The sequence below is a fragment of the Xenopus laevis genome, chromosome 4L, assembly GCF_017654675.1.
Source record: "Xenopus laevis strain J_2021 chromosome 4L, Xenopus_laevis_v10.1, whole genome shotgun sequence".
Classification (NCBI taxonomy): domain Eukaryota; kingdom Metazoa; phylum Chordata; class Amphibia; order Anura; family Pipidae; genus Xenopus; species Xenopus laevis.
This window is the reverse complement of record NC_054377.1, coordinates 8,000,826-8,014,479: the sequence shown is the minus strand read 5'-3', so window position 1 is coordinate 8,014,479 and position 13,654 is coordinate 8,000,826. Positions and strand designations below refer to the sequence as shown.

The following is a 13,654-nucleotide window of genomic DNA, read 5'->3' as shown; positions in this document are numbered from 1 at the left end:
CTGAATAAAAAGGAGTAATGAAAAGTAGCAATAGCAATAAATGTGTAGCTTTACAGAGCATTTGTTTTTAGATGGGGTCAGTGACCCCCGTTTGAAAGCTGGAAAGAGTCAGAAGAAGAAGAAGAAGAAGGCAAATAATTTAAAACCTATAAAAAATAAAGGCCACTTGAAAAGTTGCTTAGAATTGGCCATTCTGTAACATACTAAAAGTTGGGTTTAACGGTGAACCACCCTTTTTTAAAGGGATACTGTCATGGGGGAAAAAGTTTTTTTTTAAAAACAACTCAGTTAATAGTGCTGCGCCACAGCACTGAAATCCGTTTCTCAAAAGAGCAAACAGATTTGTTTTATATTTCATTTTGAATTCTGACATGGGGCTAGACATATTGTCAGTTTCCCAGCTGCCCCCAGTCATGTGACTTGTGCTCTGATACACTGCAGTCACTTTACTTTACTGCTGTACTGCAAGTTGGAGTGATATCACCCCCAGCAGCCTAACAACAGAACAATGGGAAGGTAACCAGATAACAGCTCCCTAACACAAGATAACAGCTGCCTGGTAGATCTAAGAACAACACTCAATAGTAAAATCCAGGTCCCACTGAGACTCATTCAGTTACATTGAGTAGGAGAAACAACAGCCTGCCAGAAAGCAGTTCCATCCTAAAGTGCTGGCTCTTTCTGAAAGCACATGACCAGGCAAAATGACCTGAGATGCACCTACACACCAATATTACAACTAAATAAAATACACTTGCTGGTTCAGGAATGACATTTTATATTGTAGAGTGAATTATTTGCAGTGTAAACCGTGTTTTTTAGAAATAAAAACTACAACATAAAAATCATGACAGAATCCCTATAACATACCATCTATTGTGTCCAGTATTACCGGGTCCTAAACATTTACGCCAACCCTGGTCTAACTCGGTGCACTAGAAGCAACACAAGGCGGCAGGGAGTTGAATGCCAGCAGCATCAGGAGGGCAACAAATCCCTGATGTACATTGCATTTTGTGTACAGAATTCCACAGACCCCGCGAAGCATGAAAGGCAACATTTCTATTTAACCAGCTTAAATCAATTCCAAGTGAACCCTGGGTTTCTGAGGGGGGTCCTGCCTTAGTTACTGCCCAATCCCAATAGGATTTTCTTCTCGTAAATCATATTATAATGCCCAGGGGCTGGGATTGCCTTGTCCTATTCATCTCTGATCAGTGGCACGTTGGGACACTGCTGGGTTTATTTACCAGTTCAGTAAACTCCATTGTGCTCTGCTTCTCACTCCTGCAGCTCTCAGTGACTTCATTAAGCAGAAAAGACTTCCTCTGTGTTATTGAGTCGGAACCACCTCCGTTTTGTAATTGTCTGTCTCTAGCCAGTGTGAGATTTCAAATGAACATGGGCCAGTGGAAATCAGTGTTCTAACATTCACACACATTTTCACATTGTCTTCAAGTAGAACCTTTGGGGCAGTTCCTAAATATGCACATTGAATTGTGCTTAGTACAGGGAATACCTATGCTGCCATAGTTTTATGGGATCTCTCTGTACAGACTAAGAGCAAACTCAGGGGCTGTTCCTGCTGAATTGTGCTTAGTACAGGGAATACCTATGCTGACATAGTTTTATGGGATCTCTCTGTACAGACTATGAGCAAATTTAGGGGACTGTTCCTGCTCAATTGTGCTTAGTACAGGGAATACCTATGCTGCCATAGTTTTATGGGATCTCTCTGTACAGACTGAGCAAATTTAGGGGTCTGTTCCTGCTGAATTGTGCTTAGTAATGGGGAATACCTATGCTGCCATAGTTTTATGGGATCTCTCTGTACAGACTATGACCAAACTCAGGGGCTGTTCCTGCTGAATTGTGCTTAGTACAGGGAAATACCTATGCTGACATAGTTTTATGGGATCTCTCTGTACAGACTATGAGGAAACTTAGGGGACTGTTCCTGTTGAATTGTGCTTAGTACAGGGAAATACCTATGCTGACATAGTTTTATGGGATCTCTCTGTACAGACTATGAGGAAACTTAGGGGACTGTTCCTGTTGAATTGTGCTCAGTATATGGTCCCCTGCCTTAGGTTCTCCAGTCCTGTAGAGCTCATGGTTTTGCCTGTTATTGGGATTTTGTCTCTGCCCACCACCTGTTTTGACTTAAAGGGGTGGATCACCTTTAAGGTAACTTTTATTATGTTATAGAACGGCCAATTCTAAGCAACATTTCAATTGGTTTTCATTATTTATTTTTTATAGTTATTTGCCTTTTTCAAATGGACGTCGCTGACTCCCTTCTAAAAAAACGAATGCTCTGTAAGGCTACGAATGTATTGTTATGGTTATATTCAGACCCTCTCCTATTCATATTCCAGTAATGCATGGTTGCTATGGTAATTTGGACCCCTTGCAAATTAAAGAGCTGCTAAATAACTCAAAAACCTTCAATAATAAAAAATGAAAACCAATTGCAATATGTCTCAGAATATCACCCTCTACATCACACTAACAGTTATCACAAAGGTGAACAACCCCTTTAAGACTTATTTAATACTTGAAAGCTAAATGCCCTTAAAGGAGAAGGAAAGGTTAAAACTAAGTAAGCCTTATCAGAAAGGTCTATCTAAATATAATAGTAAACCCCCAAAGTAATGTTGCTCTGAGTCCCCTGTCAAAAGAAACACTGCATTTCTTTCCTTCTATTGTGTACACATGGGCTTCTGTATCAGACTTCCTGCCTTCAGCTTAAACCTCATTGCCCTGGGCAAGAGCATGCTCAGTTTGCTCCTCTTCCCTCCCCCCTCCCTTCTCTACTGTAATCTGAGTACAGAGCAGGGAGAAACTCATGCAGGAAGTGATGTCACACCACTTTAATACTGCAGCTGCTATCCTAAACAAACAGTTTCTAGAGCTTTTTACTCAGGTATGGTAAAACATTCTACAGAATAAATATATCATTCTAGCTTGCACTATTGCAGCTAATCTATTGGCAATAAAATGCCTCCATAGCTTTCCTTCTCCTTTAAGGGTGGGCTCACTACTATAGAGACATTAAAATGGCATCAGAAAAAGCTGTTTTGGGGTTTACTACATACAAGCCACATAGCAGTGTACAAGTGCAACACACAAGCATAAAGGTATGTAACTCTCCCTGTGCAGAATAACCTGCCGCCACATAACTGGGATCCCCAAAGTGAAATGTACCGGTGAATACAAGTGCTCGTTGCTAATAATCAAGAATCTTGTTTTTAGTGCAATCGCTTGAATATCCAGCACAGGTGTTGGCGTGTCTCCCAAGCCACATATAACACTGTGCCACACCTCACCCAGTGCCATGAGAATACACTTGGGCACAAGCCATGCCAGCGGCCATGTGAGATGGGAGTTCTCCCTGTTGCACTAAGGTTCTGTTCAGAGACAAGTACAGACAGAACGTACCCCAGTGTAACACAGGCCAAGGCACATTCCCTGCCATCTGATCTCATTAGTTCCATGGAATTCAGTGTTAACTGACTTTTCTATTAGTGATTTAGTTCAGTTTGTCAGCTGCCATTTGTGCTGCTTCGCTCTGTTTGGGGAGAGTCTAGCGATGCAGAGATGCTTGTGCAATCATTTTATTATACAGGAGAGCAGCATTGTCTAATGCACCTGGGACTGGTATAAGATAGCTAGAATCTCAGCTGCCATAAAGCAGGACAGGACTGCTGCTTACAATGGGGATCAGATAGGATCTGTGCAGCCACTGGGACAGAATGTTCTGTTATACAGATAGCTAGAATCTCAGCTGCCATAAAGCAGGACAGGACTGCTGCTTACAATGGGGATCAGATAGGATCTGTGCAGCCACTGGGACAGAATGTTCTGTTATACAGATAGCTAGAATCTCAGCTGCCATAAAGCAGGACAGGACTGCTGCTTACAATGGGGATCAGATAGGATCTGTGCAGCCACTGGGACAGAATGTTCTGTTATACAGATAGCTAGAATCTCCGCTGCCATAAAGCAGGACAGGACTGCTGCTTACAATGGGGATCAGATAAGATCTGTGCAGCCACTGGGACAGAATGTTCTGTTATACAGATAGCTAGAATCTCAGCTGCCATAAAGCAGGACAAGACTGCTGCTTACAATGGGGATCAGATAGGATCTGTGCAGCCACTGGGACAGAATGTTCTGTTATACAGATAGCTAGAATCTCATCTGCCATAAAGCAGGATAGGACTGCTGCTTACAATGGGGATCAGATAGGATCTGTGCAGCCACTGGGACAGAATGCTCTGTTATACAGATAGCTAGAATCTCAGCTGCCATAAAGCAGGACAGGACTGCTGCTTACAATGGGGATCAGATAGGATCTGTGCAGCCTCTGGGACAGAATGTTCTGTTATACAGATAGCTAGAATCTCATCTGCCATAAAGCAGGATAGGACTGCTGCTTACAATGGGGATCAGATAGGATCTGTGCAGCCACTGGGACAGAATGCTCTGTTATACAGATAGCTAGAATCTCAGCTGCCATAAAGCAGGACAGGACTGCTGCTTACAATGGGGATCAGATAGGATCTGTGCAGCCACTGGGACAGAATGTTCTGTTATACAGATAGCTAGAATCTCATCTGCCATAAAGCAGGATAGGACTGCTGCTTACAATGGGGATCAGATAGGATCTGTGCAGCCACTGGGACAGAATGCTCTGTTATACAGATAGCTAGAATCTCAGCTGCCATAAAGCAGGACAGGACTGCTGCTTACAATGGGGATCAGATAGGATCTGTGCAGCCTCTGGGACAGAATGTTCTGTTATACAGATAGCTAGAATCTCATCTGCCATAAAGCAGGATAGGACTGCTGCTTACAATGGGGATCAGATAGGATCTGTGCAGCCACTGGGACAGAATGCTCTGTTATACAGATAGCTAGAATCTCAGCTGCCATAAAGCAGGACAGGACTGCTGCTTACAATGGGGATCAGATAGGATCTGTGCAGCCACTGGGACAGAATGTTCTGTTATACAGATAGCTAGAATCTCATCTGCCATAAAGCAGGATAGGACTGCTGCTTACAATGGGGATCAGATAGGATCTGTGCAGCCACTGGGACAGAATGCTCTGTTATACAGATAGCTAGAATCTCAGCTGCCATAAAGCAGGACAGGGCTGCTGCTTACAATGGGGATCAGATAGGATCTGTGCAGCCTCTGGGACAGAATGTTCTGTTATACAGATAGCTAGAATATCAGCTGCCATAAAGCAGGACAGGACTGCTGCTTACAATGGGGATCAGATAGGATCTGTGCAGCCACTGGGACAGAATGTTCTGTTATACAGATAGCTAGAATACCAGCTGCCATAAAGCAAGGCAGGACAGTTGCTTACAATGGGGATCAGATAGGATCTGTGCAGCCACTGGGACAGAATGTTCTGTTATACAGATAGCTAGAATCTCAGCTGCCATAAAGCAGGACAGGACTGCTGCTTACAATGGGGATCAGATAGGATCTGTGCAGCCACTGGGACAGAATGTTCTGTTATACAGATAGCTAGAATCTCAGCTGCCATAAAGCAGGACAGGACTGCTGCTTACAATGGGGATCAGATTGGATCTGTGCAGCCACTGGGACAGAATGCTCTGTTATACAGATAGCTAGAATCTCAGCTGCCATAAAGCAGGACAGGACTGTTGGTTATCCATAGGAGAGAAGAAGACCCAACTACATGCGTAAGCACAAAAGGCAAATATAAATATAACATGTACAGTTGCAGGTCATATCAAATTTTTTTAAACATTGTATTCCTGGCTGAAAGTTTTGAATTACGACATTTACCAAGAATCCTTTTAACTCATTCCAGAGATGTTTCTGCAGACAATCTACATTTCATTGCTAGCGTTCCCTTGATATTAGACTTATTAAACGCTGCAATACTGTGGATTGTCTGGCATTCCTATACATGAAAGTTTTCTCTCTCTGAGAAACACAATGTGTTCTCTGAACTTCACCCCGCTGGAATCCATTGGTGTTTCATCGAAACGCTCCACGTGCTTGGGGAGGTTTAAAGATACGCATGTTTGTGGGAGGCCTCTATTTGAAAGATTTTTTTATTTTTTGTGGTTTTTGAGTTATTTAGCTTTTTATTCAGCAGTTTTCCAGTTTCAGCCATCTGGTTTCTAGGGTCCAAATGACCCTAGCAACCATGTATTGATTTGAAGAAGAGGATGGAATATATTGGGATAAATCACATAAATACAAAGGGTTTTATGAATGCCTAGCGGCATAGATCAGAGGCCGGGTTTTAGTCCCAAAAGACACAACCAGGGGTCATTAGATCAGCTCATTCAGAGAAGCACAAATCTCAAAGACTAAAGAGAGGGGAGTCGAACAGAAAGGTAAAGCACAGCAAACAAAACAAAATTTGTCTGTCCAGCTCAGTATAAACCTGTGAAAACTATAAATCGGTTCATATGATGATTGCACCCCTTTAAATAGTGTTCTGCTTTCTATGGGACTCTGACTACTGGTACACACAGTGCTGTACTTAGTTCCAGGGCTGGGCCTACCTAATAAGGGGCCCAATCTAGATGGTTTTGGTGGGGGGCATGACGTTATTTCTCTTCTGCTCTGTAGGTCCTGGCACAGAAAGCACGAGATGGAAAACTTTTACCTGAGGAATATCAAGGAGGGTCATTCAGGTAAGTTACTGAGTGAGCCTCACAGCCTGCATCAACCAATGATCCCTCTACCCACAAAACCCTAGAGTATAGCGCCACTAAGCTTTTATATTTTCCTGTAGAATTGTGCTTATTATGCCTGGGAATTAAATATGATGGGATGGTATAGTATCAGACCTGTTCCTGCTGAATTGTGCTTAGTACAGGGGAATACCTATGCTGCCATAGTTTAATGGGATCTCTCTGTACAGACTATGAGCAAACTTAGGAGACTGTTCCTGCTGAATAGTGCTTAGTACAGAGGAATACCTATGCTGCCATAGTTATATGAGATCTCTCTGTACAGACTATGAGCAAACTTAGGAGACTGTTCCTGCTGAATAGTGCTTAGTACAGGGAATACCTATGCTGCCATAGTTATATGAGATCTCTCTGTACAGACTATGAGCAAACATAGGGGGCTGTTCCTGCTGAATTGTGCTTAGTACAGGGAATACCTATGCTGCCATAGTTTTATGGGATCTCTCTGTACAGACTATGAGCAAACTTAGGGGCTGTTCCTGCTGAATTGTGCTTAGTACAGGGAATACCTATGCTGCCATAGTTTTATGGGATCTCTCTGTACAGACTATGAGCAAACTTAGGGGCTGTTCCTGCTGAATTGTGCTTAGTACAGGCGAATACCTATGCTGCCATAGTTTTATGGGATCTCTCTGTACAGACTTTGAGCAAACTTAGGGGACTGTTCCTGCTGAATTGTGCTTAGTACAGAGGAATACCTATGCTGCCATAGTTATATGAGATCTCTCTGTACAGACTATGAGCAAACTTAGGTATTCCTCTGTACTAAGCACAATTCAGCAGGAACAGCCCCCTATGTTGCCATAGTTTTATGGGATCTCTCTGTACAGACTATGAGCAAACATAGGGGGCTGTTCCTGCTGAATTGTGCTTAGTACAGGGGAATACCAATGCTGCCTTAGGTAGAATTCCTGCAGGATAGTGGCCCTTCAGAAGAACTTTCTCCGATTGAGTGATTGGTCTGACTTCTTTTTTTTCTGCTCTAAGACCTAATGAGCTGGCACCTGTAAAAACAAAGGGAAGAAATGCTTGACCATAAAATATACAAATATTATTGGCATTTTGCATTTTTTTCCAAAAAAAAAAATTTCAACAGCGGTGTATTGTTTCCCATGTTTGTCATTACTTCCCCTTTAATTATTTTGTCACACCTTTATCACACATCTTCTTTCCTTCTCTTGCCTCGCTCTGACCTCCAGCATTTCCAATCTGGGCATGTTTGGCATCACGGGGTTCAGCGCAGTGATTAACCCCCCGCAGTCCTGCATCCTGGCCGTGGGGCGATCCCGGGTCGAGCTGGGCTTCTCCGAAGGGGAGGAAGGAAACCCTCAGCTCTGCCAGAAACAAGTAATGAACGTTACCCTGTCCAGTGACGGGCGGCTGGTGGACGACGAACTCGCCACTAAATTCCTCGAATGCTTCCGGAAGAACCTGGAGAATCCCCTCCATTGTGCCCTGGTGTGACTAAGCGCTGTCCCTTTAATATAAAGGCTCACTCATTTTATTTGCCCATTCTTAACTATGCCAAAACGCAGCAGGAAGTGAGGCGTGTAATAGAAAATTGCTCCCCCCTTCTTATTGGCCAGGCATGGTTTTAGGGTTTAATGGTTAACGGTATAGCAATGAGTTGTGTAACAACATCCCCCCATGTCCATCAAATAACACTCATGGGGTCAATAAAAGACATTAATTTATTAGAAGCCAACCAGCTACTTGTGTTTATTACATTGCAGGCTTTTGGGCTGCACCCGGGGGAAATAAAGACTTGACATTAGTGACTGCACATGACCTGCCTCCTCATATGCAACAGAAAGGAGCACATCTATCAAGGATCGAATTGAAAATTCCATTTTTCTTATGGCCAAAACTGTCAAATTATTCAAATTAGATTCAAGTTATAAAAAAAAAAAAAAATTAGATTTTCGATTATTGCACTCTGGCCCTTTAGTAACTCAAACTCGACTACTTGCCACCTAAAACCTGCCGAATTACTGTATAAGTCAATGGAAGACGTCCTGCGATCAATTTCGAGTTGTTCGCAGCCTTTCTGAGATTCAAGTTTTTTTCAGAGAAAAAAAACCTCTACTCGAGTTTTCGGGTCGATCCTACACGTTGAACAAATCCGATTTTTCTTTAATCAATTTCCATTGGTCAAATTTCGAGTTTTTGGGAGTTTTTAAAAACTCGCATGTATTCGAAATTCAACCTTTATTAAATAAGCACCTGTCTAGGGTCCTACCATTTTTCCAAACTGGGGGGGGGGCACAATTCCAGAAAACATTTCTTGGGGTATAGAACTGTTTTATTGTCCGGATATAATTATTATTTATTGTTGGTGTCTCCTTTTGCCTGGCTTTGCTCTATAGGAACCATAGACTGCATTTACATAACAAAGCCCAACCTTTATAATGGAGAATAAACATGTTTGGATCTGTGCGAGTGAGCCTTATCTAGGTCTAGTTCCCCTTTAAAAGCCAGCTGTAGTAGTGCATCGTGCGTGCAGCTGTCCTCACTTGGACTTATTGCCTGCTTCATGCCGCCGCTATATATCGATATATTTTCCATGGAAAGCCGTTACTCGCCCTGGTGCAAGGGGCCCATCCAAGCGGAAGGCATTTTTGCTGTTTGACTTAATACAGATGCTACACATCTCCTCTTTGCTATTTTTGTCGTCTGGATCACATCCGGCCCCAAATAAATGATCAGCCTGGATGTGTGCCTTGTCTTGAGCTAATGCCTCATTGTTTGTAATAATCCAGCCGTGATTTCAGCGACATCATTCGCTCGCGGCTTCAGGTACCGTCTCGAGTGCTTTCTTGGGCAGGACCTGTTTATCTAAATGGTAAATCGGCGCTGTTTATAAGCCATTTATTTTCCCCTAAATGGACTGGAAAGTTTGAGGGCTGAGTTTGCTCGAAGAACATTGTATTTCTGTATATTTGCATGTAAAAGCAAAAAAATAAAATCCCACTTTTACTTTCTTTAATGAAAAAAAAAACCTATCTCCAATATACTTCAATTAAAAAATGTGTACCGCTTTTACAAGACACCTGACTGTATGCAGTGAAATTCTCCCTTCATTTACTGCTGTGGATAGGAATTGTCAGATGGTCCCTAACTGCTCTGCAGAGAAACAATCATACTTATGAACAGCAGGGGGAGCCCCCGCCTTACTTCCCAGCCATGCAGAACTCAAGCAGCTTTGTTTGTTTCCCTGTAGAGCAGTCGGCGACTGAGTAGAGATTTGTATTGGATTTTATTTTTGCCTTTACATCCCCTTTACTGTTTCCAACTCCAGCTGCAGGGACAAAGATCATGGAGCCAGATTTAAACAGATAAACTGGGATTCTATTTGGAGAATTATTTTGCTGCAGCCCCTGGTTCTGCAGAGTTGGAGAAAGTTTATATTAAACAATACAAAAACGATAAAATCCACATTAGATTACATGACAACACAGGACCCAGTGTAGTCTGTATATTCTGATTATTAATCAGTCTTGCTGTATCGGCTTCTGGCAGATATTATTTGACTTGTGCTGTTTTGATCATTTATGACGATCCCTAAGCAGCCCAGACCACACTGAGCATGTGCACAGTCTTGGTCTTGCAAAGATGTATAACAAAGTTACAAGATGGTGACCCCCTGTGGCCAACTTTGAAAGCATAAATCATTTGTTTGATTAGGCTTGTGGTGCAGTAAGTTCATGTTTATGTTTTGTATACAAAATACAGCATTTCTAGCCTTATTCCATTTTACACTTTACTTCCCCTTTAATGCTGGAGTTGGAGCTGCCATATTGCTTGTTTTTGGCTCCAGTCACATGTTTCGGAACCTCATTGGCTGGTTGAATACAGCTGGCAACAATCTGAAGAGTTCACCATGAATTTTACCTGCAATCAGGGTCGGACCTGGCTCCGCCAACCCAGACCCAATCCCTGCCTACCCTCCTCTGACGCTCCCTCCCCCGATCACAGTAAAATTAAGTTAGGCCTCCCAAACCTTAGTCCAACCCTGCCTGCAATGTTTCACCCCCCCCCCCACCAAAATAATTTTCAGGGCAGCCTATCAGTAGTGATGGGCGAATTTATTCACCAGGCATGGATTTGCGGGGAATTTCTGGATTTCGCAGACCGCAAATGTTTTTGCAAAACTGCTCATCAAAATTTTCGCATGTCAAAATAATTCGCCCATTGACTCTAAAGAGTTTGGACAAAAGTCCAAAAGAAAAAAAGTCCAAAGAAAAAATTTTCACGTGTCAAAATTATTCAGATGCCCATTGAGTCGCACGTGTAAAAATTGTTGTGCTTCACAATTATTTGGACGCCCATTGACGAAAATGTCTTTGGAGAAAAGAGTCGTGGATACAAAAATTGTCGCTCATGTCAAAATTGTCGCACGTCAAAATATTTTTGACGCCCATTGACTTCAATGCGTTTGTGAATTTTTTCGAAGTTTTGCGACTTTCTCGGCAAAGCGAAACGAGACAGATTCAGCCATCACTACCTATTAACTGATCCGTCCAGAGAAGACACCAGTGATGTCAGATACCTCCTTTAGGGATATCCCAAAGTGGTCACCTGAACTGAATCCAAACCCTTAGTCATGTGACTTCAAAGCTCCGGGCAACTCTGCGGTTCGCAACTTCTGCAAATGTCACTGGATTTGGGTTGAATCCCAAAATCTTGGGTATGGTGAATCCATGGAGGTCTTCCACGCAGTCTGTGCCAAAGCTGAAACACTCGCTACATCCTCCAGTCCTCCCTAGCTGCACCCCCTTCTAGTTTGCATGGCCTTAAAGGAACAGTAACACCAAAAAATTCAACGTATTGTTGCCCTACACTGGTGTTTGCATCAGGAACACTACTATAGTTTATATAAACAAGCTGCTGTGTAGCAATGGTGGAAATTGAAAAAAGTCTATATGGCACAGGTTAAATAGTGGATAACAGATCACACCATTATGTTCTACAGAGCTTATCTGCTATCTGCTGTGTAACCTGAGCCTTTTCTCCTTTGAATGGCTGCCCCCATTGCTACACAGCAGCTTGTTTATATAAACTATAGTAGTACTTATCTGTTATCTACTGTGAATCCTGTGCTTGAATGACTGCCCCCATGGCTACACAGCAGCTTATTTATATAAACTATAGTAGTACTTATCTGTTATCTACTGTGTATCCTGTGCTTGAATGGCTGCCCCCATGGCTACACAGCAGCTTGTTTATATAAACTATAGTAGTACTTATCTGTTATCTACTGTGTATCCTGTGCTTGAATGGCTGCCCCCATGGCTACACAGCAGCTTGTTTATATAAACTATAGTATTACTTATCTGTTATCTACTGTGTATCCTGTGCTTGAATGACTGCCCCCATGGCTACACAGCAGCTTGTTTATATAAACTATAGTAGTACTTATCTGTTATCTACTGTGTATCCTGTGCTTGAATGGCTGCCCCCATGGCTACACAGCAGCTTGTTTATATAAACTATAGTAGTACTTATCTGTTATCTACTGTGTATCCTGTGCTTGAATGGCTGCCCCCCATGGCTACACAGCAGCTTGTTTATATAAACTATAGTAGTACTTATCTGTTATCTACTGTGTATCCTGTGCTTGAATGGCTGCCCCCATGGCTACACAGCAGCTTGTTTATATAAACTATAGTAGTGTTTCTGAAGCAAACACAGGGCAACATTGTATTATATTTGTATTACTTTAAAACACTTTAAGAAGACTTGGGTAAAATGTTGCCAGTAACGCTTTCTGTCAGTTCTGTGGTCTCTCCATTGCCTGGGAAAGGGAGTATTTTGGTGGTTGACGGGCATGTGGAAAGCTGACAGTTGTGCGATATCCCTATTCCTACAGCCGTTCATGGAAACTTCTGCCTGTTTAATCCTTCTGTTTCTCTTTTTATGACAAATGACTTTATTGCTGCGCTGTGCACATTTTTCCGTCTTCTGCCCACATAATTGGGGGCAGTTTCTGTTGGAAAGATTAAAGGGATCCTGTCATGGGAAAACATGTTTTTTTCATAATGCATCAGTTAATAGTGCTACTCCAGCAGAATTCTGCACTGAAATCCATTTCTCAAAAGAGCAAACAGATTTTTTTATATTCAATTTTGAAATCTGACATGGGGCTAGACATATTGTCAATTTCCCAGCTGCCCCTGGTCATGTGACTTGTGCCTGCACTGTAGGAGAGAAATGCTTTCTGGCAGGCTGCTGTTTTTCCTTCTCAATGTAACTGAATGTGTCTCAGTGAGACATGGGTTTTTACTATTGAGTATTGTTCTTAGATCTACCAGGCAGCTGTTATCTTGTGTTAGGGAGCTGCTATCTGGTTACCTTCCCATTGTTCTTTTGTTTGGCTGCTGGGGGGGGGAAAGGGAGGGGGTGATATCACTCCAACTTGCAGTACAGCAGTAAAGAGTGATTGAAGTTTATCAGAGCACAAGTCACATGACTTGGGGCAGCTGGGAAATTGACAATATGTCTAACCCCATGTCAGGTTTTAAAATTGAATATAAAAAAATCTGTTTGCTCTTTTTGAGAAATGGATTTCAGTGCAGAATTCTGCTGGAGCAGCACTATTAACTGATTCTTTTTCCCATGACAGTATCCCTTTAAAGGAATGCCCTGGATGTGACTATCCTTAGTCACATCCAGGGCATCCTTCCCCCTCCCCCCATTGTCATATTCCTAGCAATTTTGCAATTGGTCTTCGTTTGTTTTCTTCTTCAGCCTCTTTCCAGCTTTCAAATGGGGGTCATTGACCCCGGCAGCCAAAAAAAAACTATTGCTCTTTAAGACTATCATTTTATTGCTATTGTTACTTTTTATTATTTAACTTCCTTTTTATTTCCTCAGATATTCAAATGCTAGTCTTTTGTTCGAACC

General features: G+C 42.4%; 1 protein-coding gene across 1 annotated transcript in view; it reads left to right on the top strand.

The window, feature by feature from the left end:
* Window positions 1-8,451, top strand: part of pdhx.L (pyruvate dehydrogenase complex component X L homeolog) — a 50,663-nt gene extending 42,212 nt beyond the window's left edge. Inside the window, 2 exon segments of the mRNA NM_001093954.1 lie at window positions 6,627-6,691; window positions 7,951-8,451. Of these exon segments, the coding sequence (NP_001087423.1) occupies window positions 6,627-6,691; window positions 7,951-8,215 (330 nt within the window). The 3' untranslated portion in view covers window positions 8,216-8,451.
* Window positions 8,452-13,654: the final 5,203 nt, after the last annotated feature.